General features: G+C 39.9%; 2 protein-coding genes and 1 long non-coding RNA gene across 6 annotated transcripts in view; 2 read left to right on the top strand and 1 right to left on the bottom strand.

The window, feature by feature from the left end:
* Positions 1-17,062, top strand: part of AK9 (adenylate kinase 9) — a 56,259-nt gene extending 39,197 nt beyond the window's left edge. The window contains exons 27-38 of the mRNA XM_071741188.1: positions 34-240; positions 3,287-3,505; positions 6,266-6,479; positions 7,391-7,592; positions 8,241-8,387; positions 9,953-10,173; positions 11,378-11,574; positions 12,089-12,258; positions 12,900-12,998; positions 13,080-13,186; positions 13,726-13,836; positions 16,845-17,062. Coding sequence (XP_071597289.1) covers positions 34-240; positions 3,287-3,505; positions 6,266-6,479; positions 7,391-7,592; positions 8,241-8,387; positions 9,953-10,173; positions 11,378-11,574; positions 12,089-12,258; positions 12,900-12,998; positions 13,080-13,186; positions 13,726-13,836; positions 16,845-17,047 — 2,097 coding nt within the window. The 3' untranslated portion in view covers positions 17,048-17,062. The remainder of the gene's footprint in view (positions 1-33; positions 241-3,286; positions 3,506-6,265; positions 6,480-7,390; positions 7,593-8,240; positions 8,388-9,952; positions 10,174-11,377; positions 11,575-12,088; positions 12,259-12,899; positions 12,999-13,079; positions 13,187-13,725; positions 13,837-16,844) is intronic.
* A 209-nt stretch (positions 17,063-17,271) lies between these two features.
* ZBTB24 (zinc finger and BTB domain containing 24) lies at positions 17,272-25,994 on the top strand. Of its 4 annotated transcripts, none has more exons than XM_071741189.1 (7): positions 17,272-17,353; positions 19,248-20,247; positions 20,491-20,658; positions 20,824-20,907; positions 21,635-21,718; positions 23,707-23,788; positions 24,770-25,994. In XM_071741189.1, exons 2-7 carry the CDS (start codon positions 19,275-19,277, stop codon positions 25,575-25,577), a joined length of 2,199 nt encoding a protein of 732 aa, XP_071597290.1. In that variant the 5' UTR covers positions 17,272-17,353; positions 19,248-19,274; the 3' UTR covers positions 25,578-25,994. The 4 variants fall into 4 exon arrangements, with proteins under 4 accessions (XP_071597290.1, XP_071597292.1, XP_071597293.1 ...); XM_071741191.1 differs by having other exon boundaries at positions 19,248-20,166; XM_071741190.1 differs by lacking the exon at positions 17,272-17,353 and adding an exon at positions 17,929-18,511.
* LOC139794910 (uncharacterized) lies at positions 25,729-27,145 on the bottom strand. The gene is made up of 2 exons (XR_011725307.1): positions 26,830-27,145; positions 25,729-26,523 (listed from the first exon to the last, which is right to left on the bottom strand). It is a non-coding gene; the product is annotated as an uncharacterized lncRNA (long non-coding RNA).
* Positions 27,146-27,336: the final 191 nt, after the last annotated feature.

Raw genomic sequence — 27,336 nt, forward strand, 5'->3', positions numbered from 1 at the left:
GACATGAAGCAACAAAATATTTCATCTTTATAGGCATTAGCAAGTGAGGAGCATTATGAAGCCACTGAGGAGGAAGATGAGAATGAAAATGAAGAAATTGAAGCTATGCTCGAAGAAGAGTTTCTAGAAGAAGAAGAAGAAGAGGATGAAGAAGAACAGGAGGCTGATGCTACTGAGCGCATACAAAATGAAATTACAGAAAGGTTTGATTCAGAAATAGACAATTTACTACGTGTACAGGTACCTATTCCACTACTTATTTTGTTAAATTATATGACCATGTGATGCAAGAAGGGTTTTATTTGTAAATTTATAGTGCTTAACCAATTTCCCTCTGTACTCATGATCTAAACATGTGAGCAAGATTAAGGCTGTTGTGAGAAGGCATATATTGAAAAAACATATTACAGCATCACTGAACACTTTGGGTTAGAAGGGAACTTAAAGATCATTTAGTTCCAATACCCCTGCCATGGGCAGGAACACCTTCTACTGGACCAGGTTGCTCAGAGCCCCATCCAACCTGGCCTTGAACACTTCCAGGGAGAGGGCAGCCACAGCTTCCTTGGGCAACCTGTGCCAGTGTCTCAGCAACCTCACAGGAAATAATTTCTTCCTAATATTTTGTAAAAAGTCTCTCCACAGCTTTCCTGTAGGGCCCCTTCAAGTAGTGGAAGGTCACAATAAGGTCTCCCCAGAGCCTCTCTCTCCCAGCCTATCCTCATAGGAGAGGTGCTCCAGCCCCCTGATCATCCCTGTGGCCCTCCTATTAACTCACTCCAACAGCTCCATGTCCTTCCTATGTTGCAGACTGCAGCCCTGAACACAGTACTCTCCAGGTGGGGTCTCACAGTTGGGGAGTAGAGAGGGACAATCACCTACCTTGACCTGCTTGATTCTTTCGATGCAGCCCAGGATAGGGTTGGCTTTCTCATCTACAAGCACACGCTGCAGGCTTATGCTAAACTTCTCAGCAACCAAAACCCCCACATCCTTCTCCTGAGGGCTGTTAATCCTTTCTCCACTCAGTTCATATTTGTTCTTGGGATTGCCCTGATCCATGTGCAGGGCCTTGCACTTGTTGAACTGTATGGTTTGCACGTACCCACCTTACAAGCCTGTGAAGGTCTCTCTGGATGGCATCCCTCACCTCCAGCATGTCAACCACACCACACAGTTGGTTTTGCTGGAAAATTTGTCAATGGTGCACTCAATCCCACTGTCTATCTCACCAACAAGGGTGTTAAACAGGGCTGGTCACAATACCAGCCCCTGAGGAACACCATTTTTCACCAATCTCCACTTGGACATCCAGCTGTTGATTGCAACTCTTTGAATGTGACCACCCAGCCAATTCCTTATCTACCAAGTGGTCTATCTGTCAAGGCCACGTCTTTCCAATTTAGACACAAAGAAGTGTGAGACAGTGTCAAGTGCTTTGCATACATCCAGATAGACTTCTGAAATATGATAGACAGTGGCTTAGCAAATTCTTCTGCTTCTTTTCTCAGGACCTGCAGATTCATCTCATCAGGCCCCATGGAGTTTTGCACCTTTTGGTTTCTTAGATGGTTTCGAATCTGATCAACCCCCTCCTTCAGTGGCTCTTCATTCCCCAGTCCCTGCCTATGCTCTCTGTGACTTGGGCAGTGTGGCCTGAGCACTTGCCAGTGAAGACTGAGGCAAAAATGTGGTTGAGTACAGCAGCCTTCTCCATATCCTGGGTAACCAGGTCTCCCATTTTCTTCCAGAGATGGCTCACATTTTCCCTAGTCTTCCTTTTATCTGAGAAATACCTACAGAACCTTCTCTCGTTGCCCTTGTTTCCCTGACCAGATTTAATTCTATCAGGGCTTTAGCTTTCTTAACCAAATCCCTGGCTGCTGAGACAATTTCTCTTTATCCCTCCAAGACTACCCATCCTTGCTTCCATCTTCTGGAGGCTTCCCTTTTATGTCTGAGTTTGTCCAGGAGATCCTTGTTCATCCATGCAGGCCTCCTGGTGTTTTTGCCTGACTTCCCCTCTGTTGGGATGCATCACTCCTGAGCTTGGAGGGGGTGATCCCTGAATATCAACCAGCTTTATTGGACTCCTCTTCCCTCCAGGGCTTTATCCCATGATACCTTACCAAGCAGATCCCTGAGGAGGTCAAAGTCCACTCTCCTAAAATCCAGTGTAGCAAGCTGGCTGTGCACCCTAATTGCTTCCCTAACGATCTTGAACTCAGTCATTTTGTGGTCAATGCAGCCAAGGCTGCCCTTGAGCTTCACATTCTCCACCAGCCTCTCCTTGTTGGTGAGAACAAGGTCCAGCACAGCACCTCTCCTTGTTGGCTCTTCTATCACTTGGAAGTTAAAGTTATCCTTAATGCATCCAGGAACTTCCTGCATCCTTATGTTCTGCTGTATTGTCCCTCCAACAGATATCAGGGTGGCTGATGATCTGCACGAGGACCAGGAACATGAGGCTATTCCTGTCTGTCTATGGAGGGCATCATCCAGTTGGTCTTCCTGGCTGGGTGGCCTGTAACAGTCCCCCACTATACTGTCCCCTGTCCCTTCCCTCCCTTTAATCCTGACCCTTAAGCTCTCAGTTAGCCCCTCATCCATCCCTAGGCAAAACCCCATGCATTCCAACATGCAGGCAACCAAAATAAAGAGCCATAAATACATGAACGGTATTTCAAAATAATTTTTAAGGCCAAATTCGTATGATACAACTTTTTTTATTTATCTATTTCTTTATATTTCTTAGTAACATAGTTTTCTTGAAATCAGTGCAATTACCTATGGTAAGGTGAGGTAACCTCATCTAACTTTAGATATCTGCTACATTTATGCCCACGTCTAAGCCAGGAAGTAGTTTGGTGCCATTTATTTACTATACAGTAAGAATCTTACCTTGGGAGAAACCTAATAGTTATTTAGAAGAAACTGCCCACTGACCAGAGGTAAAATTTACAGCCGTAAATAACCTAAACAGAAATGTAAGACTTGCAAAATTCATCCAGCCAATCCTCAAACCTCAAAGTTAACTGTCAGATTGTCTTTTTTCTTTGTTTGTTTGTTTGTTTTTAATTAGTGTGATACTTAGTACAGGCTGAGCAATTTAAACTTCAAAAGGCAGGAAGACCAGTTCTTGTCAAATAAAATTATGCTGATTTACAGTGATTAAGAACATGCTCGAGAAGTCCTTGATAGTTCACAGAAAATATTGCTGTCGGTCATTATTAAAAATCTGACTGTGTTTATGATTCTAATATTCCATTATGTTTTAATTAACCAGGAAGAACTTGAAACATTGCTAATACCACAAATTGAGATCAGTGGAGGACGGAAGCCTCACATCGTACGCTACCAAATATTTAGCAAGCTGAATTCTCTGGTGGAAAATCGTGGAAGCATTTTTGAGAAGTGTTACCCAATAAGTTTGCCACTTGCACATAAATTGCTACTTTTCTCATATAAATTTCTAAGTTCTTTTGGTCAGTGGGATCCAGTCAAGGTAAAGTTCTTAACTTGCTGAAGAATATTTTCAAGAAGTAATAACTGAAAAAAATACGTTTCACATTAAAAGCCATATAAGACAGTAGCAATTAATACCAGAAATATTAATGAAAACAACACTAGTGATCCAAAACTACACCACTGAATATACACAAAATATTCAGTGTAGGCATTGATAATAAAAGGTGTTAGACTTTTCAATGTTGCAGCTAACTTAAGGATGAGGGGCATTTAGTAAAATCTGTTGCATTAGTATCAGTGACACAATTCAAGGTGGCAGTGAATCAGAAAGAAATGTCTAATTTTTAACAATCCAACAAAACACAGGACAACAGAGCTGGTCTTAAAGCCTTTCAGAAGCAGAGAAAACAAACTGAAAGGATTTGAGATTTAAAGTTGTAAAAAGCCATACAGGTGGCCAACAACTCTATCAGCGGCAAGAAAGTAAACCAACAAATGTTAAATATATGTTATTCAGCAGCAGTAATTCTCTGTAGTCAAAATTAAAAAATTTTGAAGAGCAATAAAACTATTTCTATAGTATTTTACTACTGATCTGAAAAGCTGAGGTCAGAAAATGCTCATGTCTATCCCCAAAAGTAGTTTTGTACATAGCTAGTGAAATGTAAGCAAGTCAAGATTTTATATTAATGCTGGAAATAAAAACAGGTTGGACTGTGAGTAAATCAGACATAAGGAAGCTTAATAAAAAAACCCAAACAAACCTCACAACAAAAATACAGTGAACCAAGATACAAAACCCAGGATGTTCCTAAAAGAAACACATTTTTGCCTTCACTCTACTATGTTAAATAATCAAGTGACTTTTATTCCCTTTTCTACAATCACTGTATTGGGTATTCACCTGTTGCAGATTATGTACCTTCCTTTAGCCTTGGAAATCAGAATCATCTCTTATTATGGTCTATATAATCAAAATACTTTAGAAGTTTTTGGATCAGAATTGCCTTTTCCATGGCTGCATCAAATTGGCACTTAGTAATGTAGGGACATATTAATAAATGTAGACATTTCTTCTGTCATTTCCAATTACTGAACCCCAGCTTACATGTGAAATTCTTAATAGTCCCTGCATGCTAGACCTTGCACTTTGTTATATCAGATTTCACAACATTTTTGTCATTCTATCTCTCCAGTTCATTAATTTATGCTGTATAGTGGTTTTTTACCAACCAAAAAGTACTATTGCATTAAAAGAAAGAAGTCATAGAAAGCTATTAGATAAAATCAGTCCTGTGCTGACAGTGGAAATGTACTTGCTGACAATAATGAAAGGGAAATAGGATCATTTTGAGGTTATTTTAGGATATAATAGAAATGATGACATTGATTAAGAACCAGAGAGACTTCTTTTAAAAAGGCAGATAGAGTAAATGCCAATTACTTTTAGATTAAATCTGGGCGGAAGAGAAGTAGTTATGCAACAGGATAGATAAGAATAAAAATGATGAGCTGGGGGATGAATGGGAGCAGATATATAGTAGGACAGACTCCTGACATCTTATAAATTGAGGGTAAGCACCCTGAAATTACTTGCTGCAAGCACAGGAACCTAAGAAGCAGAGAAGGTTCTGGTAAGATAATGCCATGCAGTAGAACAGTCCCATCCCTCACTGTAAAAATCAGATCAGCTTATATCAAATCTATATATTTACTGGCTCCTTCAAAGGATACTAAGAGATTTAAGAGGTGTGATTTCCCTCTACAAGAAACCGAGTTGCCTCTTTCCCATTATTTCATATGCATGTTTGTAACAACCATTTTTTTCCTTAACAAATTTCAATGTACTGAATACAGGGTGAGACTTACCAGACTATGTTTACCAGGATCCATCCTGAAGGCCTTTTCAAAACATCTGCACTTTCTCAGCCTTCCTTTTTTGTGGAAGAAAGGCCAGTGTAAGGAATAGTAGGTTACATGTTAGTCAGTATTAATTTCATTTCTGAGTCCCTTTAGAACTGTAAGGCAAATGCCATCTGGTCAGGGCAGTTTTTTCTATAAATGTCAACAGTTTATTCTAAAATACCTTTAATTGCACTTTAAGGCAGTTTCTCCAAGAAGAGTTGCAACAGGGCAATTACTGAAGTCCTTCCATAGCGAACATTGGTGCAAAGAATTAATTTAGCATTTCTGCAACAATCATTTCTGCCATTATGCTCCCCTTACATCTTAATGATCCACCAATACTACAGACTTTCTGAAGTGTTTGAAAACATTTCACCACCAGTGTATGTATTCTAGCAACAGCTTTTTTGGCTTGTCTTGTGGTTTTGCACTTTACCACAATCTATGTATTGATGTTATCTGTTTTCTTCATTTGTACACAGCTTCTGCTGAATACAATATTCTGCCTTCTAATGTCAATTATTGGTGTTAATTCACAAAGGAATAAAAATTATTTGATTTATTCTTTGGAAACTAAAAAAGTATTATATTATGCCTCTCTGACTATGCTCTCATAATGACAGAAAGTGTAATGGTACCACCTACTGGAAAGAGTGAATATTCTTTCTCTCTTCAATGTTTACTTCTTTTTTGTGAGAAGTGCACATGTATGGAAGTTCCACAGCCTGGGACAATATATTATCTCCATATGTATGAACTTTAGAATGCTCCAGTGGTTTGTTCCATACAGTTGGTACATCTTTACCTACCTAGAAGGCAAATTCTGTAGGATGGAGTGAACGGAGACTTCATCAAGCCTAATAAGCTGCTTTCTATTTTATATTTGCTACAGCTGAGTGAAGGAGATGTAATCAAGCCACAGCAAGGCCATGAAAATATGGTCTTCCCTGTAATCCATCGACAATATATTTATTTCTTTTCAAGCAAAGAAAATAGAGAAACATTTATGAAAAATCCTATCAAATATATTTGCCAGCCCAAACCTAAACCAGCTGTGCCACTTAAAATTGCAATTGTGGGACCTCCAAAATCAGGCAAGAGTACAGGTAGGAGCCACTATCATCTATAAAACAAATCTGTAGCTAATGACTGAAGCTGTGTCTTTCATTACTGCTGTTAAAAATTATCAACCATTACTATTGCTGGTCTTTCTGCTTTTCTTGCTGGGCATAGAATCCTTTAGTTACATTCTCTAGTGTCTCATTTTACAGTCAGATACCTATTCAATGTCCATATCAATTTTATCACAACTTCTTAAGTAGCTACTGTCCTGGGTTGGCACTTAGGAAATCCATCCTTCCACTATTTATACTTCTTGCATTATTTCTGATGATTTTCTAGTTGTTTCTTATTTCTTTCAGTTGAGATGATCTAATGTAAAATGAAGAAATGTTGGTAAAATCAAGGACCAGAACACAAAACTCCATTTTGCCCAGTCTCTCCCCTCTCCTTCTTCTTCAATGACTCTTTCAAGCCAGCTTTTAACTGGAGAAGGAGAAAATTCAGCTTACATTATAGCTTAATGATAAGAATAGCTTGTTAGAGAAAATGAGATGGGTTCAGATTATCTCACATTAAGGACAAAATTTAAAACATATTTCTCCATTTCCTGTGTAAACAATCTAACTGCTAGGATGCTCTATGAAAGCAGCTGTGGGAGAGTACTTTCTAGGATATTTTGTAATAATATTGATTATTGCTACTGAGATTTGTGCTGGACTAAATGCTGTTAGAGCACTGAGCATACTCTGCAAATATACAGAGGTTTGGGCTCTCCAGGGGCCTAAGCAGTACTAAGTACCCACTGACCAAGATTATGCATTGGAAATGACCCAGAAATGACTCGGGCAATGAGCTGAGCAGTTAGTATCTAAGTCTAAGGACATGCTTTAACAGCCTGCTAGGTTGTGATGTTGCTTACCTAAAAGTTGTGTGTTGAAATCAAAATGTTTTGCAGTTGCCAAGAAGTTTGCCAGTGCATATGGGTTACTGCGCCTGAGCATGGGAGACGCCATTCGGATGGTGTTAAACAATCAGCCAGAGACTGAGCTGGCACTTAAGTTAAAGGAATATCTTCAGAAAGGACTTCCTGCTCCTGATGAACTGGCCATCCAGGCTCTCAATGTGGCTCTGATGAATCATGTGTGCAATACCACTGGGTAAGGGTTTTGTTTGGATTTTGGGGTGTTTCTCAAGATGTGCTAGTTCCCTCATAGGTGGTGATTCCCATGTTACCACTGTAAATCAATCTCACTAAAACACATCAGTCATTTATGCATTAAGAAAATAATCCATACAAAATTAAGTTCTTCACATTACTCTGGGAAACCAGACTGAAGCATAATTTACTGCAGTTTTCCAGCATATCCCAGTAAATCCAAGTAATATGCTTTTTGAAGGTTACTGTTCTCAGTCAATAAGTCAGTATTTTCTATCATCCTTTGATAACTACCGTTTTATCTATCTTATATGAATTCCAGTACCAACGTGGACACATCTGATTCTCTTTTTTCATGCAGACTGGTTCAGTATGGAATTTAAATTCAGTTTCTGAATGATTGATGTGTCAGAATTTTGAAGTCCACCATTTTTATAAGTCAGACCCATCCATTTATATTACTATGCCTTTTCCCCTTTGTAAATTCATAGGAGTGAAGATTATGCCTACCAAGTCAGGGCAGTGATAACTTCATGGCATAGGTCTAGACTTTTGTCTCTACTGAGAAGGAACTAGGAATATGGATAATCTTTATGGTTAATTAGAAACTACTAAGGAAAACCATCTTTCTGTTTCATTTGGTACGCAGAGTTGTAATTGATGGATATCCTGTAACAAGAAAACAAGTAACCCTCTTGGAATTAGCCAGGATAATTCCAGCAAAAATCTTTGAATTAGATATGGATGCAAAGGAAGTGATCCGAAGAGCTCTGTTGGATAAGGAAAGCCCAAACAGGTAGGGATGCTCCCTGCTAGCAGTATATTTATCCCCATTATATTGTCATCTATGTGTTCATGTGCCTCAGTGCTGTACTTGAAGAGACTGTACCTAAGCCAGTGCATAACCCAGCTGCCTCCAAACTCCATATATGAGAAGACATGGGCACTACTCTCTCTACATTCTGTGCTTTGGTTTCCATAAGTTAGTCACAGAGACTTAAGAGGCTGGAGGGATTTGTGGAACACTCTGGATAGATCCCCCAGCTGCATGACAGAGGTCACATATGTGCAGTGCTGTACACCCACTGCTTAGTTTAGTTTTAATGAAACCATATCTCAGAAGTTATACTAGTTCACTCTCCTGCTGAAGTTTATTATACATCAACTGAATTATTGTAATCATAAGAGAATTTGATACTCCATCTAATAGGCTGTTTTTAAAGTCTTAATTAGAGTTCTTTTAAGAAGATGGAAACTGTATATTCTAATACAGTATACAATTAATGAGTTACTCATCTAAACCTTTCAATTCAGCTTGCTCCCTTTGTTCTTCTAGGAGATAGATAGGAGATAAATAGTTAAAAGAGCTGTTGGTTGGTTTTGAAGCAGAGCAGTAAGTAGTTTATAAACAGACAGAGAATTAAAAAGAACAGAACGTTCACCATAAAATCAAATTGTATAAGGACCTGGTTCTCATTAAAGAAAGTGTTTCTGAGAAGTCCCAGATATCTTAGGGCATTACTGCATGTCTCTTTCATTTTGTCTCTTCCTTTTTATCAAGTAACCAGTACAATGCTTAATTGTTTACTGAAAGCCTAAAGACAATTTTCATTGCAAAGAAATTAAATTAATGCTGTCATTTTGAAAGTATTTACTTTAAAGTTTTCATTTTAAATACCAAACTAATTACATTTATTAGACTTAAATACAAATCAAATGGACAGTATCAGGTATTTCTGAAAAGTACAGTTTATAGAGAAAAATTAAAACAGAAGTTTATCCTTTTTTTGGAATCATTTAAATTAAGAACCAGAACAGGAAATGCTTTTATTTTCTAGACAAAATATATCTTCTGGTATTGCATTATATTTTTAGACGTCAGCTAGATTAGTTTAATTTATGCATATGTAAATATGACAGTTTTCAAAATATATCCAAGTATTATAGCTTCTTTATTTCAAACGACATCATAATTCAAAGTTAAGCCTGTTTTTCAGTAAACAATTGACTTCAGTTTCAGAAGTCTCCTAACATTTTGTTTAGCCTACCATTTAACGGTGTATTGGTAGTGTGTGTCAATTAATATATGCTGATACATTCAAAATCCTTTGCAAAATTATTGAATTGTATTTGGGACATAAATAGCAAAAGTTTTGTTCTTTTGTTCATCAACTGATCAGAAGTATGCTGCTTTTCATATGTCAATGGTAATATACTTAAGAAAGGTGTATTTCCCAAATATGTTCTACAGTTTCAAATACGCAGAATTTTGTAAAATGTACTTGAATTTACACCTGGAATTCAATGAAATTATCTACTCTTCAGACTCATTAAATCAGTGTTGTTTTCCATTGTCTTCAGACCTCCCTACCCTGAACATGACAGCCCACAGATTCTAACTATTAAAAATTCCTGCTATAAACAGCACATTGATGCAATTAGGACTTACTATAAGAGGGAGCATCAGAACTGGTGTGTGATTGATGCCCTGCAAAGCAAGTGGTGGATCTGGAACAAAGTACTGCAGGAAGTTCAAGTGGTTGTTAAAGAAATCCAGATATACCTGGAAAGAATAAGACAAGGTAAAAGAAAAATTTCTCAGAATAACAGTAGTTTCTTTAGGAAGCTGCAATGTAATGAGTACATTTCAACTGCAGCCTGCTTTGGATATAACTAATTCTGGGGAACATACACACCCTCAGATTCTTCAATCTCATCTGCAGAGATCTTCATGAGATCTCTTGAAGAGTGCAAAGACAGAACCAACTATAGGACAGTCTGAGGCCATCCTCCATAGAAGAGTGTAATAGAATACAGAAGAAAGGAGTCACAGGTCTCGTGGTCCATGGCAGATTCTTCAACACTGGGTGATAAATCACTAAGGGTATCCCAAAGTATAAAAGGGGAACTGTGACTTGCAGCTTCACTCATGTGGAGGAGGGGGCAGGAGAGGGGAAATATTAATTATAAGCTCAGAATTAAGGTTAAATATGCAATTTGGTTTCATTTCTATGCTGTGGGAGGAAAACCACTTTAGTCTAAAATAACGTAGTTCCCACTTGAATTTTTGTGTGTCAGCACTGATCAGGATTAAATATGTTTTTTAAATATGTCTGTACATTTTAACTAGAATTACTCCTAAGGAAAAACAGATTTTCTTATCTTATATCCACTCTTCAGTTCTAACTTTTATAGCTCTGTGGCTGCACCCTTCTTAAAAATTGCAGTCGTAAGCAATAAAATATATAAATATTTAAGTACATTTAACTTTATCACATCAAGCTTGAAAAGCACGATTTTTTAATAGTTCAGGTTTCATATGACATTTTATTAAAGGTTTCAACTATTTCATCCAGGTTGACTGTAGCATTTACAAGACATGGATGAATAAAGGGGAGTCTTTCGTGACACCTCGTACTCTTTTTCACCAGTGTAAGGAAATAAAGTAATAGCTGAAATGTTCCCTAGCAACACAGAGGAGTAAAACAATAATCATAAATAAAACTGTCCCAAGAAAAACATGCTAATAAGCTAAGAAGGCAGAATACCCCACATCTTTACTAAGTATCATATTTCTTGAGTGCTAGGAAAGTATTATTAAAATTAATTGGCAAAATTAGTCATTTTATTATTAATCAATAAAAATTGCTGGTTTAATTCTCATTATTTTAAATAATCTCTACATGATCAATTATAATCTAAGCCGTAACATTTCCAAGTAGAAATGTTTGATGTTTCTATGTCTTTTGTTAATAAAACATTATCATTAACTGCTTTTATTAACAGGAAAAGCAGCTGGCATTGCTGATTTATGTATCACTCCTGAAGAGCTGCAGCATCGACTAGGGGAGTTTGGGCAGTACTGTCCTGTCAGCCTTGCAGAAAAGGGTGAATTGGTCGACTGCTCCGAAACATCATCACTGCAGTTTGCTGCAGAATTTCGAGGCCACTATTACAAAATGGCTTCACAGGAAGAACTTGAGGCAGGTGTCAAAAAGCAGGTTGGGCAGGGGTTACAGGAAGAGGGAATGTGGTTGCCTAGAATCTTTGATTCCATAGAGAAACAATAAATCTGAAATATATAATCTGAACTAGACCAAGTGTCGGTAGCATTCAAGCTTTTGTTCTGGATACTGCAGCTATCAAACATTTGGGAGGATAAAATGAAGCAGAGACCATTCCAAGCAAAGCTCCTCTTACAAATTGTCATGGAGGAAAGAACCACTTCCTCCTTTCTCCACCTGTGTTGGAGAGACAGAATGTGGTAATGATAGCAATGGACAGTGATGGGTGGTGGGCATATATAGCAATGACTTCAGCTGAGAGTGTGTTGGAAAATAAACCTCCTACCTGAGAGCAGAAGCAGTGCCAGCACACAAAGAGAGGTGTTGTAGAAGGAACAAGTATCTAAGTAACATGTGCCAGTCCTCTAGAGTTTGACTAACAATCTTGCAGTGCTTCTGTCATTACAAGAACATTTAATCTCTTTTTCTGCAGAAATTCTTGAGCAGACCAGAGGTTTATGTGCCACCACTGGCACCTCACACTTTCCCACCCCCCAAAATGCTACCAAAGAAACTGGCTGCAGCAGAAGTCAAGGGTTTGCTTCCCATAAATGCTGAAATGCAGGGATACTGTCCAGTCACTTACCTAGATGGAAAACAGAGGTACATCTGCAGTTTTCATAATCTGAATTACAGGCTACGTGTCCTATATGAACACATTAATGAGGAAATACTTTCAAAGTACTTCTTAATAGTGGCCAGGGTTTGGACAGAAAAAAAAAAGAACACAATTAAAATCATCCTTGTTGGCTTACTGTCGTTTGTGATTAAGACTGTTCCAATATAGTTTGACTTTTCTCTGTCATAAGCCTTCAAAAAATTCACACATATCTCACAAAAACTTAGTAGATGCAAAACTAGCTACTACAATTTTCATAAGAGGTCCATAAAGCTCCACCAAAGTCTCATTGATTTGCTCAGTGTGTAGGAACTTCTCATCAAGGTAGAACTGTAGTCCCTTCTTCATCTCCTGAACAACTATGACTGACATTTTAACCAGAGGAGACCTAAAGAAGCCCTATAAAAGCCAATTAATGAGCAGATTTTGAGACAGAGCCTCTCTCACATTTTGAGCCTTTTAACAGTCATGTGGTGGAAACCTGGATGATCCAATTGCTACTTTTTTGTAGTTCCTATACTTGCTAAATTACCAGAAAGCTCCCAGTAGCTCATGAATTTCCACCACACAAATGATGTTTTACACTTCTTGTTAATTAATAGTCTTTTTTGCTCCATCTATTCAGGTATGAAGCTTTGGTGCCTGGTAACATCGAGCATGCAGCAAAGTATCAAGACAAAGTATATATTTTTGAAAGTGAAGAAAAACTTCTGAAGTTTATGAGGTGAATATACTAACTGCATTTTAATCTTTAATTGTGTTAGGGTTTATACACCTTGAAAGTGCTTACTTTTTATCTGGTTAGGTTACCAGAGAAGTACTGGAATCTGAAGCTTCCAAATAAACTCCCTCCAATGAAGGACCCAATACCACTCACTGCACTTCCCTTGCCTGGATATCTTGAGCAGGCCAGTTTTTGCTTTTCTATTTCAAAACATGATTTTGCAATGTATAGTATATCATACTCTTAGTATTTAATTTTTATTGCAAGTCTTCTGTTTACTAATGGCATTATATTGAATTGAAATTAAGTACTTACAACTGAGAGGAATTTTTAAGAGGCTTTAAAATAATAGATACCTGTAGCTTTAGCAGAAAAAATGCAGGAGCATTGGAAAGGAATAATAACCTACAATATTATATGCTGGATTTTCTGACACTTTTGCTTATCACACCTTGAGAGATTACATTTTGCTCTTAACACTAAGAATGATGCAAGCCTGGAATAATTTAATGATAGTCAGTTAGATTTTGAGACATGAATATGAGTTAAAAAATTATTCATGTTCACTTCTCTCCCTATTTAATACTATTTATTTTCTTCTACAAACCACCAGCTTAGATATCATCCTAAATTGTTAGATTTGCCTGTTAACAGAATAAGGCTTTGAACATATTTTTATTCTAGATTTCTGTCGTGGTCTTCTAAAATTATTTTTTTCTTTAGGGAGCAGCAACTTCTCTAATAAAAGCCCTGAAAGAAGTAGGCTGGTTAAAGCCAAAGTTCCCATTCCTAAGTGTGAGAAAAACTGCTTTGCTGTTCATTGCCTTGCATTTAAAAGGTAGAGTATAAAGTAATATGCTATAAAAATAACAAATTATATGAATACAGTGAATCATCTGATACAACTTTGATAACCCATTTGTGTAGTTTTATGCACAACTTGGGAAAATACTATTATATATTGACTTAAGTACACATTGCCGAATTTCTTGGCAAGTTTCTTGGCAATATGTAAGGCAGGGAAGAAAATAAGATTAATATGACAGGTGATCAGTAAGTGATCTCTCACAAATCATGAGACTTTAATGACATTTTAACACCAACAAACTAATGTCCTTAAAACATTTCCAATATGTATTTTTGGGTGTTTCAAACAGAAAGCAAATGTTATCATCTAAGTGGTACTACATTTTAAACTAGTCATAGAAAACCTGAATTGTCTTAAAAATTGACTAAAATTACTTGTAAGAAAAGGCTGCTGAAATGCAGTCTGAAGAGCAGTTGAAGTCCCTGAAAGCTCCCCTTTTGTCAACTGTACCAGGTGATCAAATAATCAGAAGACAACTTTCTGATCATACACATCTGCCACAACATACCAGCTCAACATGTAAATAAGCAGCCTAATTATACTGAAAAAAAGCTCAAGTGCACATAGAACACCTTTCAAGAAAAGCCCTTCTTTTCCATGGGCCCAGTACTGATGCACTAAGTCACAAAGCACAAAAGAAAAGATTTACATGGATATTTAATTAGATTTTTACATTTTTAGCACAGAGTAATAAAACATTATTTATCAGTCAGCTTATTTGTAAAATTACTGGGAAGATCTCAGTATTAATGTGATTCACAGTATCCATATATTTATTATTTTAACTTTTTTTTACAATTGAATTGTCCAAAACAGTCCAAAAAATTAAATTAGGTGGCTTTACTCAGCCCACAGAATAATGATGAAATAAAACATCTCATGGAGCTAGCAGAGGACTACTCCTTCATTGCAGAAAGTTGTTCAAGCTATGTCTCCTGTGTAATATCTGCTACTTTAAAGAATTTTTGTTTCTTTGGGGTTTTTTTTTAGCCCAAGATATCACTTCCAGCTAATACTCTTGAATAGTTTGCTATCAGCCCAAATGGCACCAGCTTTCAGGATTTCAACAGGATTTCCTACTTTGCAGCTCTGATATAGCTTTAGTCTGGTTTCCAATACTGCTGGAGATTTCTAGAGCACAACTACCACTTCTTCAACCCAACAGTTTTGCTTTTTTATAAGCCAGTCTGTTCAGTAGATGAACACTACCTTGCTTTTTTTTAATTTAAATTTTTACTCATTCTTTTAGATAATGGCAATCTTTACTATTTATCTAAAATTCTTCACATCCTGTGTCTCCTTGTGCAGTTTCCAGAGCCCTCCAGAACTTTTTTGGACTACCATGGATTTTTGCTAGCATAGCTGTGTTATAGAAGAAAGATACAGGCACATGATAAGCCCCTATTTATTGTACAGTTCTTAAGCCAGCAAAAGTGCTTTTATACTGTAGTTTGCTTCACCCACAAAGGTTGTTTTCATTCTATTGTTAGCACAGCTTTGCTAACATAACAATGTCCATGCTAGGAATGCTTTACTTATATATTGCACCATTAAATCATTGACACTGGATGATGAACTGCAAAGCTGATGAATGCAAGCACACAACTCTCTTCTTATACAGTGACAAACAGTTTGACTACAGGAATCCAGAAAAAAAAGTTATCTTCTTGTAATACTGGGTAGAACTGCTTTCAACTTGAAGATACTGAAACATCTCCCTTGCAAATATGGCATTATTTATATCTCTTCAGAGATATATATATATTTATATAATATATCTCTTCAGAGTGGTCATGCTGTCTAAGATCAAAAACTTGATCAAAGTGTTTCAAGTTGTGGCCCCCTGGAAAATTTTTAACATCCTGTTTCTATCTGAAGTAAGACTTTCTCTCATCTTCAAATTATCTCACGCTGTAATGGCACATGCAAATAGGGGAGAAGAAGCAGTGGTTTAGTTGCTCCTGCAGGTTTTCAAAAAACAATACTGGATTAATTTCTGTATCTGATAGGGCAGTCCATCGATCATAAATGAAGAGGGATTTACTCCTGAAAAAAAGGAGTAGGAAACCCGACATCACTTGAATGATTTACTGTTCTTCAAACTTGACTCCTGTGAGAGCTTTACATATAGATATCCTTAAAAACTCATTCAGAAGCTCTTAAATGCAGTTGTCTACAATTTAAAGGTAATAGGCTGGAGCATCCCATAGCACAGTCCTTTAGGGGGCCCAGAGTTTGGAATGAGATACAAAGTATCATTTAGAGATTAAAAAAAAAAAAATAATAATTGTTGAGTTGGCAATCTTAAATCATTCCTTCTCTTTTGCCTCAGTGCAGCAATTAAAATAATAAAGAATTAAAATAATAAATAATATTCTGAGGATTGGCACTCAGTAACAATGTATGTCAAAATACAGTTTAGGGCAGAGAGGTAAGAAAGGAAAACCCCACAATACTACCTTCTTCCTAAAGCTCTTGGCCTTCACGATTCCTTCCTGTTCTGAAACGTCAGCCAGCTCTAGTTTTTTTTTTTTAGGGGCAAACCTAAAGCATTTAGGTCGCAGAACAGTTGTGGTGAGGACACAGCAGCCCAGTGCCCACCATGCCACGGATGGGCTGTTCCTGCACAATGCGATCACAGTGTACATGTCAAGGTGTTCCCATTTGTCATTGCCTGGACTATCAGCAGCCCCTGATGGCCTGGGGAACGGGAAGCTGAGGGCAGCTGAGCACACTTTTGGCATTAGTTTACAAAGGCCTCGATCTTCACGAGTTCCATCAGCATTCTGGAGTCAGGAACTTGCAAAATATCAGACTTAACTTCGTGTTGGTTTGGGCTCAGCAGGCACTGCCTGCTGGGGCAGTTTAATCGGTACCAAGGATAAAAACGCACGTGGACTTGATCCTTTTAAAAATATCTGTCAGATAATTCCAAATCATTAACGAGGGACACTGACCTACTGCTTAACCTCTGGCAGGGCACAACCCCAGGAGCTCAGAGTCCGTGCGGCAGAAGTACCAGAGGGAGCTGGCGCGGTTCACAGAGCACTGCCAGCTCATCCCCTACCTGGCGGCGGCTATGGCAGGGCCCTACAGGGACGGGCAGCAGAAGCCCCCGGGCTTTGACGACCGCATGAAGACTTTCCTCTCCCTGAAGGACGCCAGCCCCACCTTCCTGTAGCGCTTTTCGGGACCACTTTTCTCCCTCCTCTCCCCCCCTCCATCCCCGGATCCAACGAGTGTCACCACCATCCGCAGCGCAGCCGGTGAACAACGTCACCCTTTCTAAGGCCAGCTCCTTAGCCAGGAAATCTCAACATTAAAACCTTTTCTCAGAAATCATCTCTGACCTCACACTTATTACGTCATCGCCCGCCTGGGGCCGCGCTGGAGGCGTCATGTGGTTACGTCATGACGCAAGACGTGGCGCTGCCGCCCGGCCCGGAAGTGCGGCGGCGGCTGCGCAGAGGGTGCCGGCGGCGGAGGGGTGAGTGCCGGGATCCGCCGGTCAGCAGCCGCGACCGGGGCAGGGCAGCAGCCGGGCTGAGGGAACACAGCATGGCGGCCCAGCACGGGCAGCCCCCAGGCCCCGTACCGCACCCAGGCCCCGTACCGCGCCCGCCGCTCCCTCCCCGGCGGCGTCTCGCCCCGCGGAGGGGCTGAGCGGCCTTTCCCGGGGGCGGCGAGAGCGGGACACGGAGTTGGGGCCTCAGGGGGTGTTGCGGGCGGTGCTCAGGCTCCCCGCACCCCTTCCGGGCGCGGCTGTTGTGGCTTCTCCCCTGCAGCCTCCGTCCCACCCCGGCTTCTCCCCGGCCTGCAGCCGCTGCTCCCGTTCGGGAGCGGCCCGGTGCCGTGTTCTGCTCCTCGCGGTTTGCCCCCAAAACGCGGGTGTTACAATCATGGAATGGTTTGGGGTGGAAGGGGCCTCAAAGATCATCGAGTTCCAACCCCCCTGCATGGGCTGGGACACCTCCCGCCAGGCCAGGTTGCTCAGGTGTTGCTGCTGAACCTTTCCACTCCTCATCAGCCAAGGGGCTGGAGCGTGTCTGGCACTGCGGGCTGTGCGGGTGCCTTCCCCTTAACCTCAGCCTTATTTTAGGGTTATTGTTTTAGGTAAACATACTGGCTTGGATTTTGCAGTTGGAAAAGTATCGATGCCATCTCGTGATCGACTACCAAAGCCCTTCATGTGATCAGAACGCACAAAACACCTATTTACCCTCGCTGAGGCACACGTGGATGTTAAAGAGAGCCAGCAGGCAGCTCTTAAGGAGTTCCTGTAATCCCTGTAAGGCAGGGTTGGGTCAGACCTAACAGTCCTGCCTTAGGGTGCTCCAGCAACACCAGGGTCACATCATTCAGAAATTAAGGTTCCCAGACACACGCTTTGCTTCTGGCATGAACTGTTTTGAAGCTGAATGGGGCTGAATAATTGCTTTTTGGCTACCTCAGATGCGTTCGGGTATCATCTTTTTGTAGTCTATGTTGTTCCTTACAGCTTTATTTTGCGTGGTCCAGTTTGCTCTGTACTAAAAGTGGCAGCTTTATATTTTAAGGTGACAGGTAGTTAATCTAATTTATGTTTGGTTTAGCTGATTCCCTTGAAATGGACATTTTTCACACATCTCTTCCTTAATATTATTTGGTGAATTCTTCTGAAATCGGTGGATTTTGTTTTGTTTATTTGTTTTTAATGTTTGCATATTAACAATTGAAGAAGCCTGTCAAGCCAGATCGATGGTTAACAGTTAACCTTATTTTAGACAGAACTCTTAGAAAATGCAGATATTTTTCTTCTTTTAGTGCCCATCTGCATAGGCTGAAGCTTGGCAGGTAAATGTGCTGAAAGATAAATTTTCAGAATAATAGAAATAAAGATAAAAGAAGGCGTAGAGTCCTGCTGCACTGATGCCAGTGAAATTTTATCATCCATTTCAGGATTTTATAGCCTTGTTCCTGAAATGGGGCATCTGCAGGGATAAAGCTGCAGTTGACTTTTGTTTTAAATTGTTTGTTTCCACTTAGGCTCTGTGAATAAAGAGTTCTTTTTGTTCAGTTGTTTTAGCTGTGAAAGGATCTATCAGAAGGGGGATAGCCATTTTTCTTAGATTCTGTACAGTTTGCAGTGCATCAGAGATAAATTATAAACAGGCAGTAATTCTGGTCTAAGAATAAACAATCTGTAACCATTTCCTAGGATTTAAAAATGCTTTTTGAAGAAAGTTTGTTGTCAGTATTAGTGTTGATCTTTTAAGGGAAGTTCAGAGGCTTGATAATTGCTTCAGAAATTGTGGAACTCTCTTGACTAGTGAACCAAATCGTATTTGGTGTGTTATAATGCAGACTTCTATATCTTAATTAAAACTGTTCTGTTCTTGCAGGCACCTCCTTTCATATGCACAATAAAAATGGCAGAAACAGCTCCTGAAGCTTCTGAGAAACTGGTTGTCATCCACTCCAAAGCTCACAAAGATACCATTCTGGCAAATTTTGAAGAACAAAGGAAAAAGGATTTTCTCTGTGACATTACCCTAATAGTGGAGAATGTGCAATTCAGAGCCCATAAAGCTTTGCTTGCTGCCAGCAGTGAATACTTCTCAATGATGTTCATAGACGAGGGTGAAATAGGGCAGTCAATTTACATGCTGGAGGGAATGGTTGCAGACACCTTTGGAGCACTGCTGGAATTTATCTACACCGGTTGCCTCCGCACCAGTGAAAAAAGCACAGAACAAATTCTGGCCACTGCTCAGCTGCTGAAAGTGAACGACTTGGTCGGGGCCTGTACAGACTACCAGGCTAACCATAGCCCAGGGGGTGCCTTAGCAGCTCCAGCTAACAGTGGAGCCTCTGTAGCTGTAATTCCAAGCGACAGGAACAGTGAAGATCCACCAAAGAGAAAACGAGGGCGACCCAGGAAAGTCAAGAATGTCCAAGAAGAAAAATCGGCCGCAAATTCTGCCGAAGATGTGCAGCTGAGAGAGAACAACTCCATGCAAAATAAGCAAAACTTCATGAAAAAAGGTGCTGCAGAAGAAGAAACAGCTGTCAGTGAACAGGCTCCAGCGAGGAAAGATGCAGAAGAAACTGAACCTGCCTGTGGCTCAGAAGCTGCTGTCGATCCGTCAGCTGAGAAAGATGAGAATTATGATCCCAAATCTGAAGGAATACAGAGCACCCAGAGCCGTTATAGCAAACGTAGGATAAGGAGATCAATCAAACTGCAAGATTATAAACTTCTCGGTGATGAGGATGAAAAAGGACTGGCAAAGAGAACTTCTGGGAAAAGAAAACGTGCAGGTTCGGAACCTCGCTGTAAAGACTGTGGCAAAGTATTTAAATATAATCACTTCTTAGCTATTCATCAGCGGAGTCATACAGGTGGGCCTTAGGAGACTGCTGCTTTTGGGTTAGGGCTGAGTGACTTCTTGCAAAATGGAGGCTAGTTCTGGAGGTCTGGGCTGTTGTCTAGAGCCCAAAAGAGCATCCTGATCCAGATTATTATGGTGTGTCTCTGAGACTCTGTTCCCTGTTCTGTTCTTGGTGTGCATCTCACTATCAGCTTAGACTGTCTAGCAAGAAATCATGCATCTGTGCTTAACAAATGTCATCTTTTGCTTCTAGGGGAGCGTCCTTTCAAGTGTGCTGAGTGTGGCAAAGGCTTTTCCCAGAAGCATTCTCTTCAAGTCCATGAGCGGATGCACACTGGAGAGCGGCCGTACACCTGCACTGTCTGCAGTAAAGCTCTGACAACAAAGCATTCTCTTCTGGAGCATATGAGCTTACATACAGGTAAGTATTTCCTGCAAATGTAACTTCTTTCCCCCAAGAGCTTTTAGCTTTCTGAAAAAAAGGCATTTCTGCTCTCTTTCATGTGTGCTCTCTTTATTTATTTGTTTATTTCCTCACACTTGCATTGGATATGGCTGATGTTTTAAAATGTGATTTTCTTTATAGGCCAGAAGGCTTTTACATGTGATCAGTGTGGGAAATACTTCAGCCAAAGGAGACAGCTCAAGAGCCACTATCGAGTACACACAGGTATAAAAAGTTTAGATTGAAGAGCTGGCTTAGATTCCATGCTGATTTGTCCTTACAAAGATTAACTAAGGTTGGAAATTCTTCTTTAGTGATGTATTTAGTCTCTGCTTTCTTGATGTGAGGTATCTTGATAAAACAACAAGTGGGGTGAAAAAGACAAAATAGCGTTTAATAAATGTAATGTTTAGAAAATAGTTAATTGAGAAAGAATGTTATGATTAAAAGTTGGTTACGTTGTATTTGACGTACAACTTGATTATTCTGGCCCTTTTGTCTGTATTACATAGAGGCCAGGAATTGTGTAAACAATTGTATCCAACAATTGTGTCCCTTGCCTGTTTTGCAAATTACCTTGTTGTTTCCCCCTGCTTTGGACTAGCAATGGCAAACAAGCTTGACAAAGTGGCTTTCTGCTCACTTCTGGAGCAGGATGAGAGAGTAAGCTACATTCAGAGGAAGTGGTGGAAAAGATCAGAATTTACAAAGCTTTAAGAGAAATAATGTTTGCTGGGGAGCAGATGTCAGTCCCCCTCTTTTGCCATTGTAACATTAAATATAGAAATGGGGGTGTAACAGTTAAGATAGGGAAGAGGCAGTGAATCACCTTTTGTTTTATCTCTATATTATATCCAAGTGGTTATTTTACAGGAAAGTGCTTTAACAAAGATCACTGAAGAGATAAAGGGGATCACTTATGCACTGACACTTTTTTTATTGTTGCGACAAGGCCACTCACTGCCGGAATGTAACCAGTGTCATCGCAAATTCATGGATGCTGCTCAGTTAAAGAAACATCTAAGGACACACACAGGTAATATTGTCCATCACGTTTTGTTCTGGGTTTGGATTTTTGGTTTGTTTATTTGTTTTTTTTTTAAAGTAACACAGACAAAACACTGTAAGGAAATGGAGCTTGTCTCTGTGAGATGAACTTCTGCTCCGCTTGTACATGATGATGCCTGCATTGCTAGTGAAGAGATTTGGCATCAAGAGTGCAGGAGCATGTACAGCAATGCAGAAGCAGTGCCCATTACAGGAAGATGGGTTTTTTCCCCCCATTCTTACAAAGTCTGCTGAGGAAAATGCCACCTTCTGCGGTGGAGTCGTAGACTGGGAGCTCACATGATCAGGAGAGATACATCTAGCATGCATGGGACTTGAAGTGAGCTAAGTAAGTAATAGAAGCTGTATGTCCTAAATGAGTTGGGCACCCCTGTCTGTGAGGGTAGGTTGCTTATAAAAAGTGCTGCTGACCAGAAAAATAATTATTCACATTTACCTTTTTATTATGCTGTTATAAACCAGATGTTATCAGGGTATGGGCTGTTTGGGTTGATTTAATGCAAGTGTGTCAGAAGGTGTTTGGTAACAGCTATAAAAATGTTGGTTTAACATCTCATGATAACAAGACAAGCTTCTAGAAATAGTTTCCTTCGAATGGTAAGATGATTTGAAAATATTTTTCTTCTAGAATACCTGTAAACAGTGGGATTGTTTCTTCCCCAAACCAATGTATTCTTAAGTATGCACAAGATCTTGTTAATTTCATCATTATCATCTTGTTAATTTCCTTCTCTTTCTTAGTGAAAATAACCAAGTTTTAACTTCCCTGGGATAGAATGAGATCAGAACGCATGTTTTTGGGAGTTTTTGCTGTGGCCAGAATAGTGTTATCTTGAGATACCTATAAATACTGCTTTTTCTTTGAAGATAACATAGTATTTGTTGGCACACTGTGTCTGAAGCTGATACAGCTCTAGAAATGTAGCAAGAGATGAGATGAGAAAAGAAAGCATAGCAGCAAGGTAAGTTATAAAAATAGGTTAATTAAGATGAGTTCTAGCAAAAAACTGACTTCCGATGCATTTTGCTTCCAAAAGAGACAGGCAAGGTATCAGTATTAAAAATGTAGAAATAGCAATTGATCTGTCCCATATCAAAAGCAAGAAGTAAAATCTTAAGGAGTCTGGGGACAGGTGATAACATTGATACACCTGTTCTGATTTGGCAGAAGATCATAAGAATACAGTCTACTTAGGAGGTTACTCCTGTTTTCTGTAGGAGGCTGGGACTAGAGGATGAGATGTCCCTTTTGATGAATGTTTTGTGTTCTCTCATACTTTGTCCCTGCCCTTGGAAGCTATATGAAAGCTGATCAGCATTGCAGTTCTATACTAAATGCAAAGCTGTGTTGGAAACTGGCTGCTGCCTTGTTCATCCCCCATTTATTGTGCTTGTATGATGTGAATTATCACAGTAGTGATCTGGATTGCACTGAAAAAAACCCCAAAACAACAAACACACAATTTATTAAACCAAACATAGTTTATTTTTTTTCTTATGTGACTGGCATTACCAGGATATTGTAGGCTTTATGGGAAGCCAGCCAACTCGTTAAGATTAAAAATTCACTTTCCAGGTTTTGTATTTACTCATCTGCATGGTGCTGCACTTGAGCCTACCATTAATGCTTACTAGTTAAGGGTCAGTCTTTTTTAAACTTGTCTGTTCCATGTGGAACACCCACATCAATATCATAGGTATATATTTTGTCCCTCAGAGGGCTTGGATCACCAAATTCTTTTATCTTCAACGGGGAGAAACAGAGATGTACTTTTAAAATGCTACTCCCTCATTTAACTAGCAAGGTCATTCAGTTTCAGATTATCTGTCCTGACCTATGGCAAAAGTGTGAGGATTTCACAGTGCACACTTGATACTGTGTATAGTAAAATATGTTTTTTAATATATTGATGGGAGCTGCTATATAAAAAGTAACGTCAAATTTCTTTTTGGTAGGTGAGAAACCCTTCACCTGTGAAATTTGTGGCAAATCATTTACAGCTAAAAGTTCTCTTCAGACTCACATTAGAATTCACAGGTAGAGTATGTCTGATTTTCACTACCTTCTTTAAAAATGTAACTTCTAATCTCATACCTGTATGTAGTGCTTGATAAGGTAAAGAATGGTCAGGGCTTTGTTTGCATTTTGGATGAATGGTTAAAGATTTTTGCTTTAATCAGAATGGTCAGGGCTTTGTTTGCATTTTGGATGAATGGTTAAAGATTTTTGCTTTAATCTGTTTTGCTTTGATCTATTTTCAGTAATAGTTGTCAAGTACTGCACTGTTAAATACTGGTGTGCCAAGACATGGCATGGTTCATCTTTTCTATATTTTATCTGTCTAATAGCAATGTGTCTCCTTACTGCTGTATTATCTATGTGGAAACTTCACTGTGAATTTTTCTTTGACAGCAGAGCAGTAGCTGTGGTATAATAAAGAGTTGGACCATTCTCCTGTTTCCCCATAGTCTGTCGTGTCTCTTTAATAGTGTTAGCTACCTTCTACCTAAGGCAGTGTGATGTATTGCATTAAGGGCATGATAGATTTTAAAACCTTGGAGAACTGTAGTGGGCTTTATGTAAAAGAAAATGTTTACAGTAAAATTTCTTGTAACCTTTTGAGTCAGGCAGCAAGTTAAGATTTGGTAGCTTCTTTTTGTTTTAAAGCCCACACTGCTCATAAACGCTTTTTAAGTGGTCAGTTCTTAAGTTATGTGAAGTAAGCTGTTGCATTCTTGCCAAGGGTAGCAGCATAAAACTTATAATCCTGGTCTTGGGGACAGAAGGGCAGTTATGTTATTTTTTTTAGGTCTTGAGTATATACTAATAAAAATACAGCTTGTGAAGAGAAGTAGAAGTGATTAGAAAGTCAAATAGAGAATATCTTTAATGTCAAATTCTTGTATTATATACATTTAGAAAAAAATTATATTGTAATTTTTTTATTCTGTAATAAGTTGCAGAAAGCACAACTGCCAAAGTGAATATTGTAATGAGATCAAATGTGTTCTTTTGCAGAGGAGAAAAGCCATATTCTTGTGGGATATGTGGAAAATCCTTCTCTGATTCCAGTGCTAAGAGAAGACACTGTATCTTACACACAGGCAAAAAGCCTTTCTCCTGCCCAGAATGTAGTTTGCAGTTTGCTCGTCTGGACAACCTGAAGTCTCATTTGAAAATCCATAGCAAGGAAAAGCAGTTCCAGGAAGCCAGCGCTGCCCCAAGCACCAACACTAATTCAGAAGTGAGGAACATTCTGCAGCTGCAGCAGTATCAGCTTGCCACCTCTGGAGGGCAGGAAATTCAGCTGCTGGTTACAGATGCAGTACATAATATAAACTTTGTGCCGAGTCATAATCAAGGCATTAGTATTGTAACTGCAGAAAATGCCCCAAATATGACAGCAGAGCAGGCTGCTAACCTCAGGCTCCTTGCTCAGCCACCACAGCAGCTGCAGAACTTACTGCTTTCAGCTCAGCAGGAGCAAGCAGAACAAATCCAAAGTATCAATATGATTGCCAGCCAAATACAGACTGCCCAGCCTGAACAAATGCATGTCATCACTCTTTCCAAGGAAGCACTGGAACATCTCCACGCTCATCAAGGACAAAATGAAGAAATCCACTTAGCTGGAGCTTCGCATCCAGCTCAGCACATGCAGCTGACTCAGGAATCAAGTCAACAGCCTCAGTCTAGCCAAGATGCAGTTCCTTCCCACCAAATCAGTGAACAGAATCAAAGTGTGCATACTTCTGAATCCCAGCAGCAGCCTCTGTCAGTAAATGAGCCATCTCATGAGCCTCCTGTTCAAGGACAGGCTTTCTGAAATGGTTATTTGTCATCAGCATGCTTCTAATCCAGGCAGTGATTACGTGTATCACATTTTCTTTTCTGCAGCATAATCTTATCTGATGTATTTCTTGGTGATTTTTCATGGGTGGCTTTCAGTTTTCTTAACCTTATTTATTTTAGACTACTTCTATTTTTTGAGTTTGGTACTTCTCTACGACTTAGTCCATACCTTGAAAGCAATTAATCTAGGGTTTTTTTGTGCCTCGTACACATCCATGCCTACTGAGGAGATATTTGGTCCTTGCATTTCTGTGTGACGTGCCAGAGAAGTGCAATTTTCTGTTAGACAAACAATATTTAAGATGTCTGCTTATCAGGAGTTATGACTTGTGGGGAAACATGGTAACAAGGATGAGAAAAAAGCCTTAATATAAAAGCCTGAGATACTTAATGTCTTCTTGGCCTCAGTCTTTAGTGGTAAGATCAATTGTTCTCCAGATACCCAGAGCCTCCTGAACTGGAAGACAAGGATGGAGATCGGGATGTAGCCCCCATAATCAAAGGCTAAATGGTTAGTGACCTGCTACACCATTTTGACACACATAAGTCTATGGGATGGATGGGATCCACCTTAGGGTACTGAGGGAAGTGGCAGAAGTTCTCACTAAGCCGCTTCCCATCATCTGGCAGCAGTCCTGGCTAACTGGGGAGGTCCCAGCTGACTGGAGATTAACAAATTGATGCCCATCTACAAGAAGGGATGGAAGGAGGATCTGGGGAACTACAGGCTTCTCAGCCTGACCTCACTTCTGTGGAAAGTCATCTTGAGCGTGATCATGTAGCATGTGCAGAACAACCAGGTAATCAGGCCCAGTTAGCACTGGTTCAGGAAGGGTGGGTCCTGCCTGACTAACCAGGCCTCTTTCTATGACAAGGTGACCCACCTAGTGAATGGGGAAAAGGCTGTGGGTATTGTCTGCCTAGACTTTAGTAAAGCCTTTGACAGTGCTTCCCACAGCATTCTTAGCAAATGAGATGCTCATCTACAATGATGCAGAAGGAGGATCTGGGGAACTACGGGCCTGTCAGCCTGACTTAAGTGCTGTGGAAGTTTATGGAGAAAATCATCTTGAGTGCTATCATGCAGCATGTGCAGGACAAGAAGGTGATGAGGACCTGTCAGCAAGGTTTAATGAAAGGTGGGTCCTGCCTGACTAACCTGACCTCTTTCTATGAGAAGGCGACCCACCCAGAGGATAGGAGAAAGGCTGTAGGTAATTGTCCACCTACATTTTAGTAAAGCCTTTGACAGTGCTTCCCACAGCATTCTCCTGGAGAATCTGGCTGCTCATGGCTTGGATGGGTGTATGCTTTGCTGAGTGAACAATGGGGTGGCTGGGCCCAAAAAGTTGCGGTGAATGGAGTTAAGTCCAGCTGATGGCCTGTCACAAGTGGTGTTTCCCAGGGCTTAGTGTTGGGACATTTATAAATAATTTGGATGAGGGGATTAAGTGCCCCCTCAGTAAGTTTTCATGTGACACCAGTTTGGGCTGGTGTATTGATCTGCCTGTGGGTAGGCAGGCTGTGCAGAGGGGCCTAAACAGGCTGGATTGATGGGATGAAGCCAACCATGTGAGGTTCAACAAAGCCAAGTGCACTTGGGTTACAACAATCCCATGCAATGCTACAGACTTGGGGAAGAGTGGCTGAAAAGCTTCCTGGCAGAAAAGGGCCTGGGGGTGTTGATGGACAGCTGGCTGAACATGAGCCAGCAGTGTGCCCAGGTGGCCAAG

Source organism: Heliangelus exortis, chromosome 3, assembly GCF_036169615.1.
Source record: "Heliangelus exortis chromosome 3, bHelExo1.hap1, whole genome shotgun sequence".
In the NCBI taxonomy this organism is placed as follows: domain Eukaryota; kingdom Metazoa; phylum Chordata; class Aves; order Apodiformes; family Trochilidae; genus Heliangelus; species Heliangelus exortis.